The following is a 19762-nucleotide window of genomic DNA, read 5'->3' as shown; positions in this document are numbered from 1 at the left end:
CCCTGAATGCCATCACTCTGCTAAACAAATAATTCCCTCACCACTGTCAAACCATTCACTAAGGCTGCATTACTATTACTATTAGTCTTCTCATTGTTCCTATCACCCATCTCCTTCCACTTATGAATGCAGGACTGTAACTTTGTTGCTTGTATCCTTACATTTTATATTGATATGGATTGTTTTCTGATTGCTTATTTGTACCCTACGACTATCATGAAGTGTTGTGCCTCATGATACTTGATGAATGTATCTTGTCTTTTTATGTACACTGAGACTTATGCACCAAAGACAAATTCCTTGTGTGCCCAATCACACTTGGCCAATAAAGAATCCTATTCTATTCTATTCTATTCTATTCTATTCTATTCTATTCTCTCTGTGGCAGCCTTTTAAATATTGGAAGACTGCTATCATGTCTCCCCTGGTCCTTCTATTCCCTAGACTAGCCATGCCCAGTTCCTGCAATGTTTTAGCCTCCAGTCCCCTAAATCATCTTGGTTGCTCTTCTCTGCACTTTTTTTTAGAGTCTCATCTAAGAGGTGAGGTTTTATAGTGTAGTGACCAAAACTGGATGAGAAATACTGGCCTATGGTAGTTTCCATCACTCCAATGTGGAAGGAGGGTTTACTGATTTTGCTTGGAATTCTTTTTTCCTTTAATTGAGATTAAGGAACATTTTTTTTTTCTGGATGAGAAAACAGAAAATTTGCAGAAAAACAAGAAACAGGAATGGCATGCCACTCCAGAGTCAAGACGCCATTAATCCTCTTTGCTTCACAAAATCTGCTGCAAACGATAAAAGAAACCGGCGCAAAAATTAGAGAGGATTTTTGAGGACGCCGACGGGTTTTGAGCACATTATGACAGCAGCATCTGAATTCTCTCCATCAGTCTCCCGTTTTGGAATCTGCCCCCTCATCAGCTCATAAAATCCCTCATAAACGGGCACTTAAGAAATGATTAGAAGGATATTAATCAGCTGCAGAAGTCTCCTCCCAATAAACCTCTTGCAGTAATTGATAAAGAGGGTTGCACAGGGAGCCAGGAAGATCTCGGATGAAATCAAGATTTATTTTATTGATTTAGTCAAACGTACAAGATAACAGACACGACTATAAACATGGACACAGACAAAGGAAATGAGTACAAATAAATGGGGATAGTAGGACAGGGACAATAGGCATGCTGGCGCTCTTATACAGGGTCCCAAGTAATAGATCCATTACAATCCAAAACTCTGAGGTAGGTGGATTCCTCAAGGAATAGCTTTATTTGAAATATCATATTGGCACAGATCTGGGGAAAATCGACTCTGAAGGGCCCCTACCATATTTTTCAGAGTATAAGACGCTCTGAAGTATAAGACGCTCTGAAGTATAAGACGCTCTGAAGTATAAGATGCACCTAAATTTTGGGGAGGAAAACAAGGGGAAAATATCTGCCTCTCAGCAATTTGCCTCCTTGCAACAAACAGTATGGACAATATGTACTCTTTGTAGTGTTATATTTCAGACTATACTTGTACAGATGCTGTTAAAAACGATGTGGCTTTCTATAGTTATTCTCTGCTATTTAAAAGAATAGCACTTTTTAAAACAGTAGTACGGGGCCACTTCAGATCAAGCATTTATTTTTAAAAGCTTCTTCATTCTGTTAAGTTGTCTAGAATAATAATAAAGAAGTCTTTAAAATAAGTCTAATCATTTTAACATTCTATAGGCATTCATAGTTGTTGACTTACCTCCTTGCAGCAAACAGCCTGATTAGCACAAGAAAAAAATAATAATCTGCCTCCCAGCGATTTGCCACGTGGAGCAAACAGCAAGTTTCACTTTCAATTGCTCCTGATCATCATCTCCTCAAGCCCGGTTTGCTGCAAAGAGATAAATTGCCGGGAGGCAGAGGCTAAAGGGTTGGAGCTGGTGGATGGGTGGGTGGGGCTACGTTCAGTGTATAAGACGCACCCAAATTTTCACCCTTTTTATGGGGGGGAGGTGTGTCTTATACTGCGAAAAATACGGTAATTAAAAGTTTTTCCCACAACCACCAAACAACCAGTCACATGGTCCAATCAAGGCGCTGTCTGGTTGCCTGGTGACATCACTCTTCCTTCCTCCAGCCAGGTGTGAGAACGTCCTTGGTTCCCAAGAGAAAAGTATCTTATTTTGACCAAACAACCGCAGATATCTCAATTCCCCCTTCCCTATCCCTCAGCTCCAGTGGCAACACTGAAGCGCCAAGACGGCTTTGGCCAAGGTCTTCATCCTGGTTTTTCCAACTACTCCATGGGTACTGCATCGTAATTCTCCCCTGTGCATTAAGTATTCAAGAGGACTAGTAGGAGAATGCTGAATTCTCTCTCCAAACATCAGCCAGCCTCTAGATTCCCTAATTCAGTGATGCAAACCTTTTCGGGAACTTTAGAGAGCCGGGGTGGCGCAGTGGTTAGGGTGCAGTACTGCAGGCCACTTCAGCTGACTGTTATCTGCAGTTCAGCGGTTCTAATCTCACCGGCTCAAGGTTGACTCAGCCTTCCATCCTTCCGAGGTGGGTGAAATGAGGACCCAGACTGTGGGGGCGATATGCTAACTCTGTAAACCGCTTAGAGAGGGCTGAAAGCCCTATGAAGCGGTATATAAGTCTAATAAACAAATAAATAAATAAATAATAAACAAACAAACAAACAAACAAACCGAGTGTCTGAACTGGAATGTGTGTGCACACACATGCATGTATACATGCTGGAGCACCAGAAACCCAAAGACCAGATGGTGGGTATGCGCTCATGCGCCAACCAGTTGGTCTTCAGGCTTCCGGCATGTGCATGCATGCCAGCCAGCTGGTCTTTTTGTATGCCAGAACACCAGAAGACTAGCTGGCCGCCATGCACATGCCTGTTTTTTGGCTGATTTTCAGGCCATTTTTCGGGGCGTTTTTGGGTCCTTTTTAGTTTAGAAATGGCCCCCAAATGGCCAAAAACAGCCTGAAAATGGCCCAGAAAACAGCCAGAAAAATAGCCTGTGTTTTGGCTGTTTTTCAGGCCATTTTTAGGCCATTGTGGAGCATTTTGGGGTTGTTTTCAGGCCATTTTCCGGCACTGCAGCAGAAGAGCAGCTGGCGACGGTGCAGGTGCCAACAGAGAGGGCTCTGCGTGCCACCTCGGACACACGTACCATTGGTTCGCCATCACAGCCCTCTTTCCTTCCTCTCTTGACCTGGGGGAAGGAGGTATCAGAGATGGTAAACAGGCTGAGGAAGTAACTCTTGAGGAATGTTAAGCATATACAGCCAACAGATGGAAGGGGAGTAGCTGATCTCATAAATCACAGCTCGGTCTGGGCCGCAATAAAAACCCCGAGAAGAAGATATTCAAAGCATTAAAAGAAACTGCATTTAGTGAGCTCACCAAATGACAAAGGCTGGAGCTCTCTACCACAATCTCCAAATCTTACAAATCTTCTCCTTTATTTATTCCTACCACTATTTCCAAAAATTCTGTACTTTACCCCCTAATTGTTTATATTTTATTACGATAATCATGATTTATCACTTGTTGCTCATGTGTACACTGAGAGTTTATGCACCAGAGACAAATTCCTTGTGTGTCGAATCACGCTTGGCCAATAAAGAATTCTATTCTATTCTATTCTACTCTACTCTATTCTTATTTCTATTCTATTCTCTATTGATTCTATTCTATTCTACTCTGTTATTTCTATTCTATTGGCTATTGATTCTATTCTATTCTACTCTATTATTTCTATTCTATTCTCTATTGATTCTATTCTATTCTACTCTACTCTATTCTTATTTCTATTCTATTCTCTATTGATTCTATTCTATTCTACTCTATTATTTCTATTCTATTTATTGATTCTATTCTATTCTACTCTACTCTTATTTCTATTCTATTTGCTATTGATTCTATTCTATTCTACTCTATTGTTTCTATTCTATTCTCTATTGATTCTATTCTATTCTACTCTTATTTCTATTCTATTCTCTATTGATTCTATTCTATTCTATTCTATTCTACTCTTATTTCTATTCTATTCTCTATTGATTCTATTCTATTCCATTCTAATTCTATTCTACTCTATTCTTCATTCCAATATTTATTCTACTCTACTCTATTAAACTCTACTTTACTTTACTTCTACTCCTAACTCCTACTCCTATTCTATTCTATTTTCTATTCTATTTTCTATTCTATCTTCTATTCTATCCTATCCTATTCTTCTTGCTTTAAAACTCCTGATTGAAGTCTTCACGACATAAAATATGTTTGGTTTTAGTCTTTTATCTTCCTGTAGGAAGGTGATTTCTCAGGGTACCAGCTATTCAAATGCATTGTCACTTTTGTTTCTCGGCTGGTTTTCTTTGTGAGGTTGCTACTCGGAGTTGTGTTTTTTTTTCTGCAAATCTACTCTACTCAAGATTCCTGGATAGGTCTGAGAGATTTGATTTTTTCCCCCCTTGGTCCTCCGGCGTCTGTCCAGGGAGAAAGACAGATCGTGCTTGTTTGGCACAATTGTTGCCACACTCTTTGCATACGAAATCCCTCCAGGCCCCTGGCTCTCATTAGCCATCTGCCCTCGTGCCACGAGTTGACAATGTGCTATGCGGAAATAAATAACCTGCCTGGGAAACCGAAAAACTGCATCATTCAAGCTGTGTCAGTAATGCAGCCGCTAATTTTCGTGTTGCTTAATGATAACGCAACTCAGGCCAGAAAGAAATCCCCAGTCGGGCTCCTGATTTTAAGTTTGTCCATCACCGATAAGTTGTCAGTCATTGCCTTTGTCTTCCCCATCTGGCTTAAAAGCTAGAATAATAGCCACCTTTGCAAAACAAACAACAGAAAACCAGCATTACATTTCTGATTTACGAGGGTAAAATCTCTGTCTTGACCCGGATCATAATTTATTTCACGGTTTTGTAACTGCTCATAGAAATTGAAGTTTTAATGCCTCCTTTGATCTGTGAAGGTCAGTCCCCGGTGCTGGTTTGTGAAATGAAGATGAGCCTTTATTATTTTTTCTTCTTTTTATGGAGATAGAAGTTGGATTCTCCAGTGAGTTCCATCCGCAATTTATAAAGACAAGAGGCTAAGGCCTTCTCAGTTTTCATGTTACACATGACTTCCTCCTGGTCATGTTTGCAACAGATGAGGATTTTGAATTCTTTCTCCTTTTTTCCCCCCAGAAGGAGTTCATAAATAAATAGCTGTTGAATCTTCTTGACATTCCTTACCAGTCTTTGCAGTTGGTGAAATGCTTTCCCTTCATCTCAACCAACAAATGCTCTGTCTGACACTTGGCAAAAAAAAAGAAGAAATAAGAACCCAAAATACAAGCTAGATGGACACGACCTTGTAGATGACCCTCACTCTGTCAAGGACCTTGGAGGACTCATATCTAATGAGTCTAATATCTAATAATATCTAATTCATTAGATGAATATCTAATTCATTAGATGAATATCTAATGAAGAGCCCACTGTAACAACATTGCAAAAAAGGCATTAAGAGTTCTTAACCTAATCTTGCATAGCTTCTTCTCTGGGAATATTGTACTGCTATCCAAAACCTTTGCTAGACCAATCCTTGAATACAGCTCATCTGTCTGGAACCCGCACTGCATATCGGACATTAATACAATCAAGCGAGTCCAGAGATATTTCACGAGAAGACTCCTCCACTCCTCTGCTCGCAACAGAATCCCTTAAGCCAACAGGCTTAACATTTTGGGCTTTGACAACTTAGAACTACGCCGCCTTCAGTCTGACTGAGCGTAGTATATAAAATTATCTGCTACAATGTCCTACCTGTTGATGACTACTTCAGCTTCAACCACAACAATACACCAGCACACAATCGACACAAACGCAAGGTAAACCGCTCCAAATTCGATTGCAGAAAATACGACTTCAGCAACAGAGTGGTCAACACCTGGAATGCCCTACCTGATTCCATTGTTACATCCTCAAACCCCCAAAACTTTAACCTTAAACTGTCTTCTGTGGACCTCACCCCATTCTTAAGAGGTCTTTAAGGGGCATGCATAAGCGCACCAACGTGTCTACCATCCCCGTCCTAATGTTTCTTTTTATTCGTATCCACTTCATGCATTCAAAATCAATGTTTATACATATTTGTTATTGAATACGCGTTTCGAGCATTGAGGAACATACTAATTCTTCTTTTTGATCCTTGGCTTCCTGTAGGAATTTTCTCTCCAGCAACTGGACAGCCTTATGGATGATCGAGTGAACATCATGGGGTTTTCTATCTTCAACCAGTCCCATCCTTTCTTCCAGGAATTTGCGGAGAGTCTCAACCACTCCTGGTTAGAGAATTGTGACCATATTCCTTTTACTGGACCAGCAGTAAGTAAACCCATGCATCTGTCCTCGACTCACTCCGTCCCGTGTAGGGAGGTCTTGGGTGGGAGAAGAGAAGGGGTAAGGGGTTCAGTAGTGATTCCCTTTTTCAATAAAAATTCAAGGTCTAAAATTTAATGAACCTCTCAGCTCTGCCCACCTACATTGCTCAAGTTAGATGACAGAATGGAAGTTAGAATAAGAGCTGCACTTCCTCGTTCTTTTCAGATTTCAAGTTGGAAATTTCAAGAGTTTTCTGTAGTAGCCATTCTCTCCTCTCCTCTCCTCTCCTCCTCTCCTCTCCTCTCCTCCCCTCCTCTCCTCTCCTCTCTCTTCCTCTCATCTCTTCCCTCCTTTCCTCGCCTCTCCTGTCCTCTCCCCTAACCTCTCCCCTCCTCTTTCCTCCCTCCTCCTCTCCTCTCTCCCCTCCTCTCCTCTTTCTTCTTTCCTGTCTTCTCCCCTCTCCTCCCTCCTCCTCTCCTCTCTTTCCTCCTCCCCTCCCCTCTCCCTTCCCTTCCCTCCTCTTCCCTTCTCCCCCTCTCCTCTCCACTCCTCCTGTCCTGTCCCCTCTCTTCCCTTCTCTTGTTGCAAGCCTAAAGCAGTCTAGCATCCCATAAATGATTAAGATAATTTAAATAGTTGAGAATCGATAGGCCAATTAACTAGCTGCATATGTTCTGCTGCTGGGACTTCTTTGGAGATATTCTGATTTCTCTCCGGATTGTCAGTGCTCTAACTTTATGTCTCCGTGTCATGCTTAGGTATTTCCTAAAATTGTCTGATGGGCCTCTTGGAGAAGAGGGTAGTAGGCCACATGGATCTTTAGAAACGGAAACAGCAGGATTCTTCTGTTCCATTATCTTATAAAATGTTTTGATTAGTGGAAAGCCAACAGATAAGCTGTCATCCTCTTCAGGCTTGTTTTCCTAGAAACATCAACATTGTCTGGTACAGAACCAGAGTCTTGTTTAATTGGCTATCTGTCTTAGCTCCCCATCTTTGAGACCGGAGGTTCTAGACTGAACCCAAGGTCTTCTGCATGCAGAAGATGTATTCTACTTCTCAGTTTGAGCTACATTCATCAGCCTTCCACTTGGATGTTCTTCAGATGTGTGGCCTTCAACCCCAGGATTCCATAATGATCTTAACCATTACTATGAATTCTGGGAATCCTACTTGTCTGGAGGATATCTACGTTTGGGAAGTCTGCTCAAAAGGGATGGCCATGTTACAGAATAACAGAATTAATAGAGTTTGAAGGGATCTTGGGGGTATTTTAATCCAACCTCCTGCTCAAGCAGGAAGCCCTATACTATTTCAAACAAAGAGTTGTCCTTAAAAATCTCCAGTGAGGGAGAACCCACAACTTCTGGAGGCAAGTTGTTAACTATCAGGAAATGTCTCCTTCATTCTAGGTTGCTTCTCTCCTTGATTAGTTTCCACCCATTGCTTCTTGTCCTACTCTCAGTTGCTTTGGAGAATAAGTTAACTTGAAGAATAAGTTAACTCCCTCTTCTTTATGGTATTGGAACATGGCTATCATGTCATCATCTCTAGCCCTTCTTTTCATTAAACGTGACATACCTGTTTCCTGCAACCGTTCTTTCTACAGTATGTTTTAGCCTTCAGTCCCCTAATCATCTTCGTTGCTCTTCTCTGCACTTTTTCTAGAGCTTCAACATTTGCGTAGCCTTCTTACCCTAAAACATGTTTTGATATGGTCCTCCAGTTATTCTACTTTTTCATCTGCAATAAGGTGTCATGCCTCTTAGACATATGCCCTCCCTGAAGGACGTATCTCTTCCTTCCTCCTAAATTGGTTTTCAATTAGTAGATCCTCAGATTGGGAATCTCTCTCACTCTCACTCTCTCTCTCTATCTCTCTGTGTCTCTCTCCCTCTCTCTCTTTCTCTCTCTCTGTCTCTCTGTGTGTCTCTCTCTGTCTCTCTGTCTCTGTCTCTCTCTCTGTGTGTCTCTGTGTGTGTGTCTCTCTCTGTCTGTCTCTCTGTCTGTCTCCCTGTATCTGTCTCTCTCTCTCTCTGTTTCTCTCTCTCTGTGTGTCTCTCTCTGTCTCTGTCTCTGTCTCTCTCTCTCTCTGTGTCTGTCTCTCTCTCTCTCTCTCCATTTCTCTGCTTCTGTCTCTCTCTCTCTTTCTGTCTCTCCCTCTTTAAGCCTTTCAGAGCCCCCGGAAGGGAGGACTTGTGTCTTTCCTAGAAAGCAGAAGGAAAAGGGGATTTGGGGATTCTGCCCGCACATGGCTTGTCTGGAAAGGTAGGAAGACGCATAGTTGCTGTTGGCTCTTACGCAAAGCTGGGGATGTGAATACTTAAGCAGGCACTCAATCTTCTCCCTTCTCCGATCGCGTGAAAGATCAGCGGACTCTTAAGAGGGTGTATATGATGTGATCTGCATAACGGTGTTCTCTGTCCTAAAATATCGGGAAGCGTCTGGCACCCAGGAGATTTCTGCTGCTCGCTGGCACGTTTTCCAACCTGCCATGGTTTCAACTGAGCTCAGATCCTCCTCTGTCTCTCTTCATCACTGTCCTCCCACTCTTCCCCCTCAATCCAGAGGAACACGGCAGATAATTCATTGCCCTCTTTCTCTCCCTACCTAGCAGAGTCCCTCCGTTGCTTAAAAACCTCAGACGGAACGCAATATAAATAAAGCTTGTTCATAAAGCCAAAGATTTGTGACAGACTGGAGTGATTTCTCTCTCTCTCTCTTTCTCTCTCTCTATTTCTCTTTCTCACTCTCTCTTTCTCCTATTTCGCTCTCTCTCTCTCTTTCTCTTTCTTTCTCAGTCTCACTCTCTCTTTCTTTCTCTCTTTTTCTCTCTTTTTCTCTCTCTGTGTATTTTTTCTCTTTCTGTTTCTCTCTTTCTTTCTCTTTCTCAGTCTCACTCTCTCTTTCTCTTTCTCTCTTTTTCTCTCTTTTTCTCTCTTTCTGTGTCTATTTTTTCTCATTCTCTTTCTATTTCTCTCTTTCTTTCTCTCTCTTCTATTTCTTTCTCTCTCTTCTATTTCTTTCTGTCTCTCTTTCTCTTTCTCTCTCACACTTTCACTTTCTCTCTCTCACACACACACATACACATACACACACACTCTTTTTATTTCTTTGTCTCTTTCTCTCTCTTTCTTTCACTCTCTATTTCTTTCTGTATGTGTGTGTGTATGTATGTATATATTTCTTTCTCTCACATACACACTCTCTCTCTCTCCCTTTCTTTCTTTCTTTCTCTCCCTCTCTATTTCTATGTCTCTCTATTTCTCTATTTCTTTCTTTCTCTCTCTCACTCTCTCTATTTCTTTCTTTCTTTCTCTCTCACTCTCTCTCTCTTTCTCTCTGTTTTTCTCTCTCTGTTTCTCTCTCTTGTGCTCTGACTTTTCTTGAGATTTTACCAGCGATGATTTTGCAGGTTTTGTTCTCGTTTTTTTTTTTTAAAAAAAAAACTGTTATCCCAATTTAATGGGGCTCAAGCTTGATCTGCGCCAAAGGTTGGTTTTATTACGCAGTACTTTTCTTATATTTACTAGCATTCCCAGGGATTTTTCCAGGCGTCGCATAGAAATATGGGCAATGTGGTCTCAATGAGGGTTTGTTTTTTTTAAAGAACTTCCAGAAACCAAAGTGGTTTTTGGAGAGTTGCAGAGATTATAGCATTAAGTGGGCGGCAAAGCTGCACATTGCTTTCTCCCAAAATCAGCTTTCTCTCAAAACTGTCCCCTTGCAGTTCCATTCCTGGAGGAATATCCGTATTTACGATGAGGCACAAATCTAGGGGAAATTAGCTCTGAGGTTAGGAGATGAATAGCTGAATAAAAAAAAAAAATCGAGCCTCCTGTCTTAACTTCAGTGCCAACTTCCAAATTGCCAGGGAGCGCGATAGTTACCTCTTTTGTGGTGTAGCATGCCGTTGCGTTTCCTCTGCATGGGAAAAACTCTGAGCTGTTTCAAAAACAGTTTAAATTATCCCAGTGGGTCCCTGGGGGATTGTTAAAATTCAAATTTTGAGCGAGGCGTCTGGGAGCAGATAGCTTCTTCCCATTTCCCCTCCCTGGCTTTGGTTGATTTGCTCTCCCCTCCCCACCTTTGCTGGCAGCCGAAATGCAACTTCTATTCCTTCCCATTACATTTTTCTGGCTGGTAGCAGAAGCCAGCAGGTGAGGCTGGTTTCCAGAAGCTCTTCAAATCCCAGAAGTGTGGCTGGTGGCCATAGATAGTTCACTGGAGAAGTCTGCGTGGTCGGAACAAATGAATTGGAAGGGACCTTGAAGGTCTTCTAGTCCAACCCCCTGCTCAAGTAGGAAACCCTATACAGCCACAATTCACCTTCTGTTAATGACCCCATAATCCCTTGCGGGATGAACTCTGGGCCAACTGAATGGAGCTGAGTGATTACTGGCCGGATGCCATTCCTGTTGCCAATGCAGAGTTTTATTCAGCAGATCTATTCTCATTGTGCCCAGAGAGAGAAATATTTGCCTCTACCTAGGATCGAACTCACTGCCTCCTGATGGTGAGGCGAGAGCTGCACCTCTAGGCCATGCTATACAGCCACAATGAAGCCTTTAATGTAATGGAATTAACATTCTTTTTCATTCCAATTCTAGTCAAGTCTATTAAAAAACCCTTCATGGTGCTTAGAGGCAAATTCAGCGCTAAATACCGATATTAACTGGGGTTACAACCACAATTGTGGCTGGGATTTCCATCCCTCGGTCATGCTGTCAGAAGACCAAAATATTCAATCAATCAATCGGAATAGAGCTGAAAGGGACCTTGGAGGTCTTCTAGTCCAACCCACTGCTCAGAAAGGAGACCCTATACCTGTGATGGCGAACCTATGGCACGCAGGCCACAGGTGGCACGCAAAGCCCTCTCTGCGGGCCCGTGAGCCATCGCCTCAGCACATGCATGCGTACCTCCCATGCATATGGGGGCAGTGTGTGCAGGGGGTGGGGGGGTCATGTGGGCATTGCATTATGGGTACAGGCACGCAACAACAAAAAGGTTAGCCGTCACTACCCTGTACCAGGGTTCAGCATTCTGTGGCTCCGGAGCCGCATGTGGCTCTTTTATCCCTGGGCTGTGGCTCCCTGTTGCTCAAAATATTCGTTACACCAGCCAAAGTGTGACATCCGCTGGAAAGTGATTTCTTGAGCTTTTCAACCCCTGGTAGGCCGAACATGGTGAAATCCAAGAAAGGTTTTGTAAGAAAACAGAATGTTTAATTCAACTACATATGCTAATTTTGTGGCTGCTCAGGAATAGTCAGGCACGGGAAGGGTTTTGTGGCTCCCGGTGTTTTCTTTTCCGTGGGAAATGGGTCCAAATGGCTCTTTTGAGTGTTTACAATTGCCCACCCCTGCCCTATACCATTTCAGACAAATGGTTGACCAAACTCTTCTTAAAGACTTCCAGTTTTGGAGCATTCCCAACTTCTGGAAGCAAGTAGTTCCACCGATTAATTGTTCTACCAGTCAGAAAATTTCTCCTTAGTTCTAAGTTGCTTCTCTCCTTGATTCCACGCGTTGCTTCTTGCTCTGCCTTCAGGACGCTGGGCAGATCGGATGATCTGGGTTTTACAGGGAGGTTTGTGACAGCTACGGAAATCTGGCTGCGAGATTATGGAACTTTTCCTGCTGAAAATGTTAGGGTGTTGTTTGTTCCAAGCGTGATTCTCCCCTGAATCACACAGCCAAGGAATGGAAACTCAAGGAAAAGCGCTGAGGATTACAGATGGCTAGAATTAGGTAATTAAAATGTGGGCTGAAAACAGATGTTGGTAATTAATTGTTTCTTCGTTCTTGTTCTAGTGTCAGAAATCCTGATTGTGCCATCGGAATGGTACAGCGCGTAATTCTCCGCATTAAATCGGGGGCCAAGTGTGTCATTCTCTTACACACAGAGAGACAATAAAAGTGGGAGTTTTTAAAAAAAACAACATTGAAAGCTCTTCAAGGATGGTTTCCTAGGAGAGGCAGAGAAAATAGGGCTAAAGGGCTTGGTCAATTTGGAGAACTGCACGGATGAACATTTTGTGTTTAAATTGTCTTTGCTTTCAAATTAGTGTTTTAACAGCACAATCGTACTTCATCAAAAGAAAAGGAGGAGGGTTTTTTTTTAGCCTGCATTTATTTAAACAGGGCCACCCAAAGGGTACAAATCTTCCCTTTTCTATGAAGGGTAGGATGAACACAGAATGTTTAATTGTTGAGAAGGTTTCGCTTTATTATGAAAGTGTGACTAGGAAGGGATCAATGCAATGGCCTCTTTCATTCGCACTTCCAAATCTTGACTGCACAGGAAATCCTTGACTTAACCACCACTCGATGTTACAACAGCACTGGGAAAAAGTCACTTGTGACCATTTTTCACACTTACGACCGTTGCAGTCGTGTGATCCACATTCAGCTGATTGACAAACGGGTGTGTGTGTGTGTTTGTGACATTTGCCCGGTCCCTGGGTCCTGCGATCCCTTTTTGGCGACCTTCCGACAAGCCAAGTCAATGGGGGAAGCCAGATTTACCTCACTTAACAACTGCGGTGATTCGCTTAACAACTCGGGCAGGAAAGGTCATATCAGGAGGCAAAACTCGCTTGACAATTTTCTTGCTTAGCAGCAGAAATTTTGGGCTCAGTTGTGGTCTTGAGTCGAGGTCTACTTCGTCGTAGTCCGTGAACGTTGAGTGGGAAAGCAGCTTCGTGACCTTTCAGTATAGATCCCGTTACATGTCACATATGGATTCCACACATATGGATTAGCGAACAAAGTATACAATATGATAAAAACAATAAAAGGATTGAAATGGAAATGGGTTGGTCACATAGCAAGAGGAACTTAAGGGCAGGTGGACCAAGGCAGTGATAAAATAGCGATAGCAATATCCCTTGGACTTATATGCCGCTTTCACCGTGTTTTACAGCCCTCTCTAAGCAGTTTACAGAGTCAGCCTCTTGCCCCCCAACAATCTGGGTTCTCACTTTATTAACTTTGGAAGGATGGAAGGCTGAATTAACCTTGAGCTGATCAGGATTGAAGTCCTGGCTGTGGGCAGAGTTAACCTGCAATTCTTCATTCTAACCACTGTGCCACCACAGCTCCTTCCTTCCTTCCTTCCTTCCTTCCCACTTAGCACTTAGCACTTAGACCTACATACCTCTTCACAATACTTTACAGCCCTCTCTAAGCGGTTTACAGAGTCAGCATATTTGCCCCCAACAATCTGGGTCCTCATTTTATTAACCTTGAAAGGATGGAAGGCTGAGTCCAATCTTGAGCCTGGTGAGATTTGAACTGCCAAATTGCAGGCAGCTGGCAGTCAGCAGAAGTAGCCTCCAGTACTGCACTCTAACCACTGCACCACGGTGGCTCGGGGAGGATCCCGCTTGATCAGAAGCATCCATGAAAGAGTCCTAAAACAAGTTGGATGATGACATCAGCAAATACTGTGCATCCAATTGGCAAAAGAAAGCTCAGGATCATATTGGCTGGAAACATTCGGAAGACAACTTCATCCTGCTGTGGGACAGACAGTGGTTAGGAGGAGGAGGACGAGGACGAGGACGAGGACGAGGACGAGGACGAGGATGACAACAGGTTATTTCAACAGAAGGACTATAAAATCCTTAGGTTACTAAGAACCTCAAATTTGAGCTACCAGAAGAAATTGATTGATCAGGTGCCATCAAGTCAGTGTCGTCTCTTAGCAACCACTAGGATCGATTTTTTTTCCTGTCCATCACTTGGTGTCTTCTCATGATGCACCCATCACCACTGTAACAAAGTCCATCCCTTTTTGCTGATTGTCGTCTTCTTCTCTTCCACCATTCCCAGCATTAGAGACTTTTCCAGGGAGATGAGTCTTTGCATCATGTGTCCGAATAGGATGGATAATTCAAATCCAGTCCTTTGTCCTTCGAGCAAGAACTTTGGATGACCTTGTTCAGGGATTCATTGATTTGTTTTCTTGACTGTCGGTGGTAATCTGAGGAGCCTTCTCCAAAACCAAAGTTCAACAGCGTCAATAGCCTTCCTAATCTGCTTCTTCAGTGAAATTGCTTGACCTACAAGAGGTTTCTTGACTTCTTAATACTGTTACCACTTCAACCAACTTTATTCTTTAGTTCGAAGGCCTCCGCCATCGATCTCTGTAGATACGGATTAGATTCCTTGTTGATTATAAGGTTGGTTACGTTCCTAGTTTCTTCTCCTTAGCAGTTCCTTTGAACTCCTCATGGTCATACGGAGTTATAAAAGCATAATGAAAGAGAATTTTTCACATACTTGGTTACTAAAGATGAGTTAGGAGTGTGATCTGGCTGCCAAAAAAAAAGGCAGCATGAAGAGAAATTTACTTTCTAAATCATGGGATATAATGATTCCACTTTATTATACACTAGCCGATAACCTGGTGTTGCCCGGGTATTTATTTATAGGGGGGAAATGTCCGAACCAAACATAATTTCTAATGTTGGATTTTCCCCCTTACCAGAGGGAGCTCCCTTGTGGAGTACTGTGAAGCCATTACCATGGCAACTCCACTGTGCTGTACAGTAGAACCCATTTGACAGCAGTACAGTAGAAGCCATTTTAAGGCACAACAGGCTCTATCTTAACAGAACACACACACACACACCAAGGGGTATTAGGGTCATCTTACCCCCACAGTATTTTTCTCCAGAAAGTAATTCATCTGTGTAGCAAGTTTGGTTGAAGTTGCTCAATGCGGTCCAGAGTTATGCTGGAACATACATACATACACATACACACAGAGCCATTATTATTTATATATATATATACACACACACACACACACATATATATACATACATACATATACATATACATACGTACGTATGTACATGTACATGTACATGTACATGTACATATACATATACATACATATACATACATACATACATACATACATACATACATACATACATATATATATATATATATATATATATGGATTGGACAACTCCTGGAGTTCTAGGTCAAAGTCTGGGCAGGTCACATGAAGAAGAATTTAGAAAAAAAAATTAGACAGCCACCTTCCTTGCTCCTCTGAATTCTTTTTACTTGAATTGGTAAGAGTTCAAGAAACCCAAAATGAAAACAAAGGACATTGAAACAATATGCGCTAATGAGCAATGAAGAGACATTTGCAGGCGGACTGTTAGTGTCAGCGGAGAAGAAACGAGAATTCTAAAAGGGTGATGATTGAATCTAAGGTTGAGGGAGGGGAGTAAGGGAAGACATATTTCACACCCATTGAATGGCTGGAAGAGCCTGGGGGGATCGACACAATCGCCTCCTTATGGAGAAATACAACTTAATTGGCTGCCATCCTCTCTGGATCCCAAATTGCTCTATTGCTTTAAATAAGAGTAACAGATAAATAGTGGCGGAGGGAGCTGGCAATTAAACGATCCAGACCGAGGAGGCAATGTGGTTCTCGCTGAGAAGACAGAAAGATGTCAAGGAGGTTCCTTTGGTGGAATGGGACAACTCTCCAAGGCCAACTGGGCATGGCTCATTCGCTGTGACCAACTCATCCCAGCCCACTTGCCCTGAAACAACTCACTGCAGGATTCCCTTAGTTCCATCTATTTTTGTCGACTGTGTTTTGTCAACGTTATTTCAATTCTTGTATCAAACGAAATCATTCCTAGGGCTACCCACTTTCGTAATCCTTTGATGAATAATAAAGGGAACTAATCCTGCATTGAATTGTCCCGTGGCAAGAACCGAGGTAGCACAGTGGTTAAATGCAGCACTGCAGGCTACTTCAGCTGACTGCAATTTTGCAGTTCGGCTGTTCAAATCTCACCGGCTCAGGGTTGATTCAGCCTTCCATCCTTCCGAGGTGGGTGAAATGAGGACCCGGATTGTTGTTGGGGGCAATATGCTGACTCTGTAAACCGCTTAGAGAGGGCTGAAAGCCCTATGAAGCGCTATATAAGTCTAACTGCTATTGCTATTGCTATTGCTAAGTTGCCTCGTGGTGTGTTGGCCACGGCAAGTCGCCCCACAATGAATTGGCCATGAGAAGTTGATGGGTGAGTCATGGCCATGGCGAGTTGTCATAGACTCTCTTTCAGCAAGAAATTATGAGGTCAACCGGAATATGTATGGCCATGTCAGGGTTCCAAGTCACACCCAATGAAAGAAGACTCCGAGACTCGACTTTTCTCATTCTATTCCATTTTATTAGAGATGTCATATTGGCACATCTGGGAAAACCCGAATCTGAAAGCTTCCAGGTTTTCCCCACCCAAAAGAAAGTCTACATCCCTGCCCAGCACCCACATGTCTATTACATGGTCCAATTAAAGCACAGTCCAAAGCTGGAGACGCCTCCCAGTCACACCATCACAGCTTCAGGGCAAGGTGTCCTTGACTCTCTAAGAAAGGAATGTTATTTTGACTACATATATCTCCCATACTCATGGCTGCTGCTGTGTGCAATATTTTCAGGGAGGGCTTATAGCAATAGCAATAGTAATAGCAGTTAGACTTATATACCACTTCATAGGGCTTTCAGCCCTCTCTAAGCGGTTTACAGAGTCAGCATATCGCCCCCACAGTCAAGGTCCTCATTTTACCCACCTCGGAAGGATGGGAGGCTGAGTCAACCTTGAGCCGGTGAGATTTGAACCGCTGAACTGCAGATAACAGTCAGCTGAAGTGGCCTACAGTACTGCACCCTAACCACTGCGCCACCTTGTGCTCAAAAGCCCAATTGGGCTTATTATCTGGGGAGGTCTTATTTTCAGGGAAACAGGGTAGCATTTGTGCTTTAGATACTGGATTTCTGTTCCATGCGCTGAAATCCTTCTCCTGGTCTCTGCCCCTCCCTAAATTTGATGTGCCTGGAAGGAGATGATGGATAGAAAATTGTTTGGATTTGTTAATGGCGTCTCCATTGCCTTGAGCGACTCTGCTGTAGAACATTTTCTCTAAACCCTAAAGCTCTATAATTCTGCTTCTTGGGAAACTGCCCTTGATCATCTTGTCTAATAAAATTTTGGGGAAAAAACACACACGCACAAGAAAGTGGACACAAGATTTTTTCAGAGCTGAAGCAAATGTTTGTAAGCTGCAAAGTCGAAAATCCCAATCAATATTGTCATATGCTTCATTAAGATCTACAAGCGCCATTTGTGGACACTAATAAGAGATCGTTAACAGCACAAAAAAGAGGAGAAGAGAAGAAGATGTGAAAACATCGACTCAAAGAACTTTGAAGATCATAAGTCATGAAACGGACACGATGACAGAGAATGGAGGCCCACCAAGATAAATTTGGTTTTTAACCTGCTGCTGGTTGGTTTGACCTTGGATTTTTTCCGACGTAGCATTCAGAACAATCCCTGGAAATCTGATCGACCTGGAAAAAGGGCTGCGGAATTTGTGCAAAGTATTTTGTTTTGTTTTTTTACTTCCAAAGGTGCTTTTCCAAGAGGCAACTGGGATCTCTGGTTCTTCTTTGAAGATGTTTTGCTTCTCATCCAAGAAGCTTCTTCAGCTCTAATCAGAGGTGAAGTCCATCAGCTCTGAAGAAACTTCTTAGATGAGAAGCAAAATGTCTTCACAGGAAAAAACAACAACAGAAAGTCCTGTTAGTTCTTGGAAAAGCACCTTTGGGGCAACCATGACCTGGGCGACGGAGAATCACTACAGAGCCGAGGTGGCGCAGTGGTTAAATGCAGCACTGCAGGCTACTGCTAGATCAGCAGTTCAGCGGTTCAAATCTCACCGGCTCAGGGTTGACTCAGCCTTCCATCCTTCCGAGGTGGGTAAAATGAGGACCCAGATTGTTGGGGGCAATATGCTGACTCTCTGTAAACCGCTTAGAGAGGGCTGAAAGCCCTATGAAGCGGTATATAAGTCTACTGCTATTGTTACTACAGACTTTTAGCTATGCAATTTGGGATGAACACCCTTTGGGAAGATGTGGGAATAGGAACGGATTTCCAGAGGAAAAATTGCAGACGACAGGAACAATTTGCACCACTCAGCTGACCCTGAGGACACAGATAAACCTCCAAGTGCTTCAACGACCCTCTAAAAGGATGCAAAGGACCAGCTGTCTGCAAGGAGTAGAAATCCTTCCATTCCCCACCATCCAGTCAGAGCTGAAGAAGCTTCTTGGATGAGAAGCGAAAGGTCTTCAAAAGAAAAAAACAAGAAAGTCCAGTTGCCTCCTGAAAAAAGCACCTTTGGGGCAACCATGACCTGGAGGACTGAGAATCTCCATAAACATTTAGTGATATATTTCTTATTATTGTTTTGGAGAAAACAGAAATCATCAGTTGAGAGTCAAAGATTGTGAAGAAGAATCAGAATTGTTGATTCGCGATAAGCGCAAGTGAAGTTCTAAACCTTTCTGAACTCTACATTCAGACCCTTATTTTTTTCAAGAGAGCTGGATGTGTGTCCTGACACAATCAGTAGATAGTCTCAAGCAGTGGTGGGTTCCAAACCGGCAATGCTTTGGTGGCCTGGGTCACAACCCAGGCCTGCCACGCCCCCGAACTGGTTCCCCAGGTGGCCGCCATCTTGTTTTTCAGTTCTGCGCATGGGAAGAACAATTTTAATTGCACTGCGCATGTGCACACAGCATGCATCAAGCATGCACATGCACCAAGCATGGACACAAGCGAACTGTCAGTAGAAGCCACCTCTGATCTCAAGGGGGATCGTGTCTACCTGGTGGAGGTGAGATAAGATGGGGGATTTTGAAGAGGAGACATGCCTCGTAACCCCTGGGAGAATTGTGGGAGAAAGATATGGGATGGAGAGTGGTTCATTTATTTTTAAAAAATTGAACTTTAATCATAATAAGAGACTGACAACAACGCTGAGCAAGAAGTGGAATTAATTAAAGGTGAAATCTTAGTCATAGCATAGGGAGGAAAGGGAAAAAAATGGCCGGTTAATCTCTTGATAAAGATGATCATAATTAAAAAATGCCAAAGGTATTAAAGTTGGTGACCTTAAAAACATAGTATATGAGGCAGGAAGAATAAATAGAATTAATTGGGGACCATTGAATCTAAGTTGAGTTGTCAGCATGGGCATGGTATAAAAGAAGGGGACTAAAAGGCTAAAAAAAGGAGAGTAGGGAGAAGAATCAAATACAGCCATCTGAATTTCTTGACGAAGAGGTAGAAGTCAACCTATCTTGAATAAGTTCATCTGGATAAAGCTGGCATTATCAAAAGCAGACATCAGCCGAGCGATGCCAAGCGAACACCTGATTTCTAGTTAAGATGGCATTGAATATTCTCCACTAATATTCTCCCGCGAAGGCTTGCTTCAGCTCATCTCCTCCCGAGGTCTTTATTTCTTTTGTTATCACGGGA

The 19762-nt window shown here is 42.7% G+C and overlaps 1 protein-coding gene across 1 annotated transcript in view; it reads left to right on the top strand.

Annotated features, from left to right (window-relative positions):
• The window catches only part of GRIK4 (glutamate ionotropic receptor kainate type subunit 4), a 158511-nt gene that overhangs the window by 57535 nt on the left and 81214 nt on the right, over window positions 1-19762 (top strand). Inside the window, 1 exon segment of the mRNA XM_032228770.1 lies at window positions 6229-6390. Coding sequence (XP_032084661.1) covers window positions 6229-6390 — 162 coding nt within the window.

This window comes from Thamnophis elegans, chromosome 13 (genome assembly GCF_009769535.1).
Source record: "Thamnophis elegans isolate rThaEle1 chromosome 13, rThaEle1.pri, whole genome shotgun sequence".
NCBI lineage: Eukaryota > Metazoa > Chordata > Lepidosauria > Squamata > Colubridae > Thamnophis > Thamnophis elegans.
The sequence above is the reverse complement of the archived record's forward strand: the minus strand, read 5'-3'. Positions and strand labels throughout refer to the sequence as shown.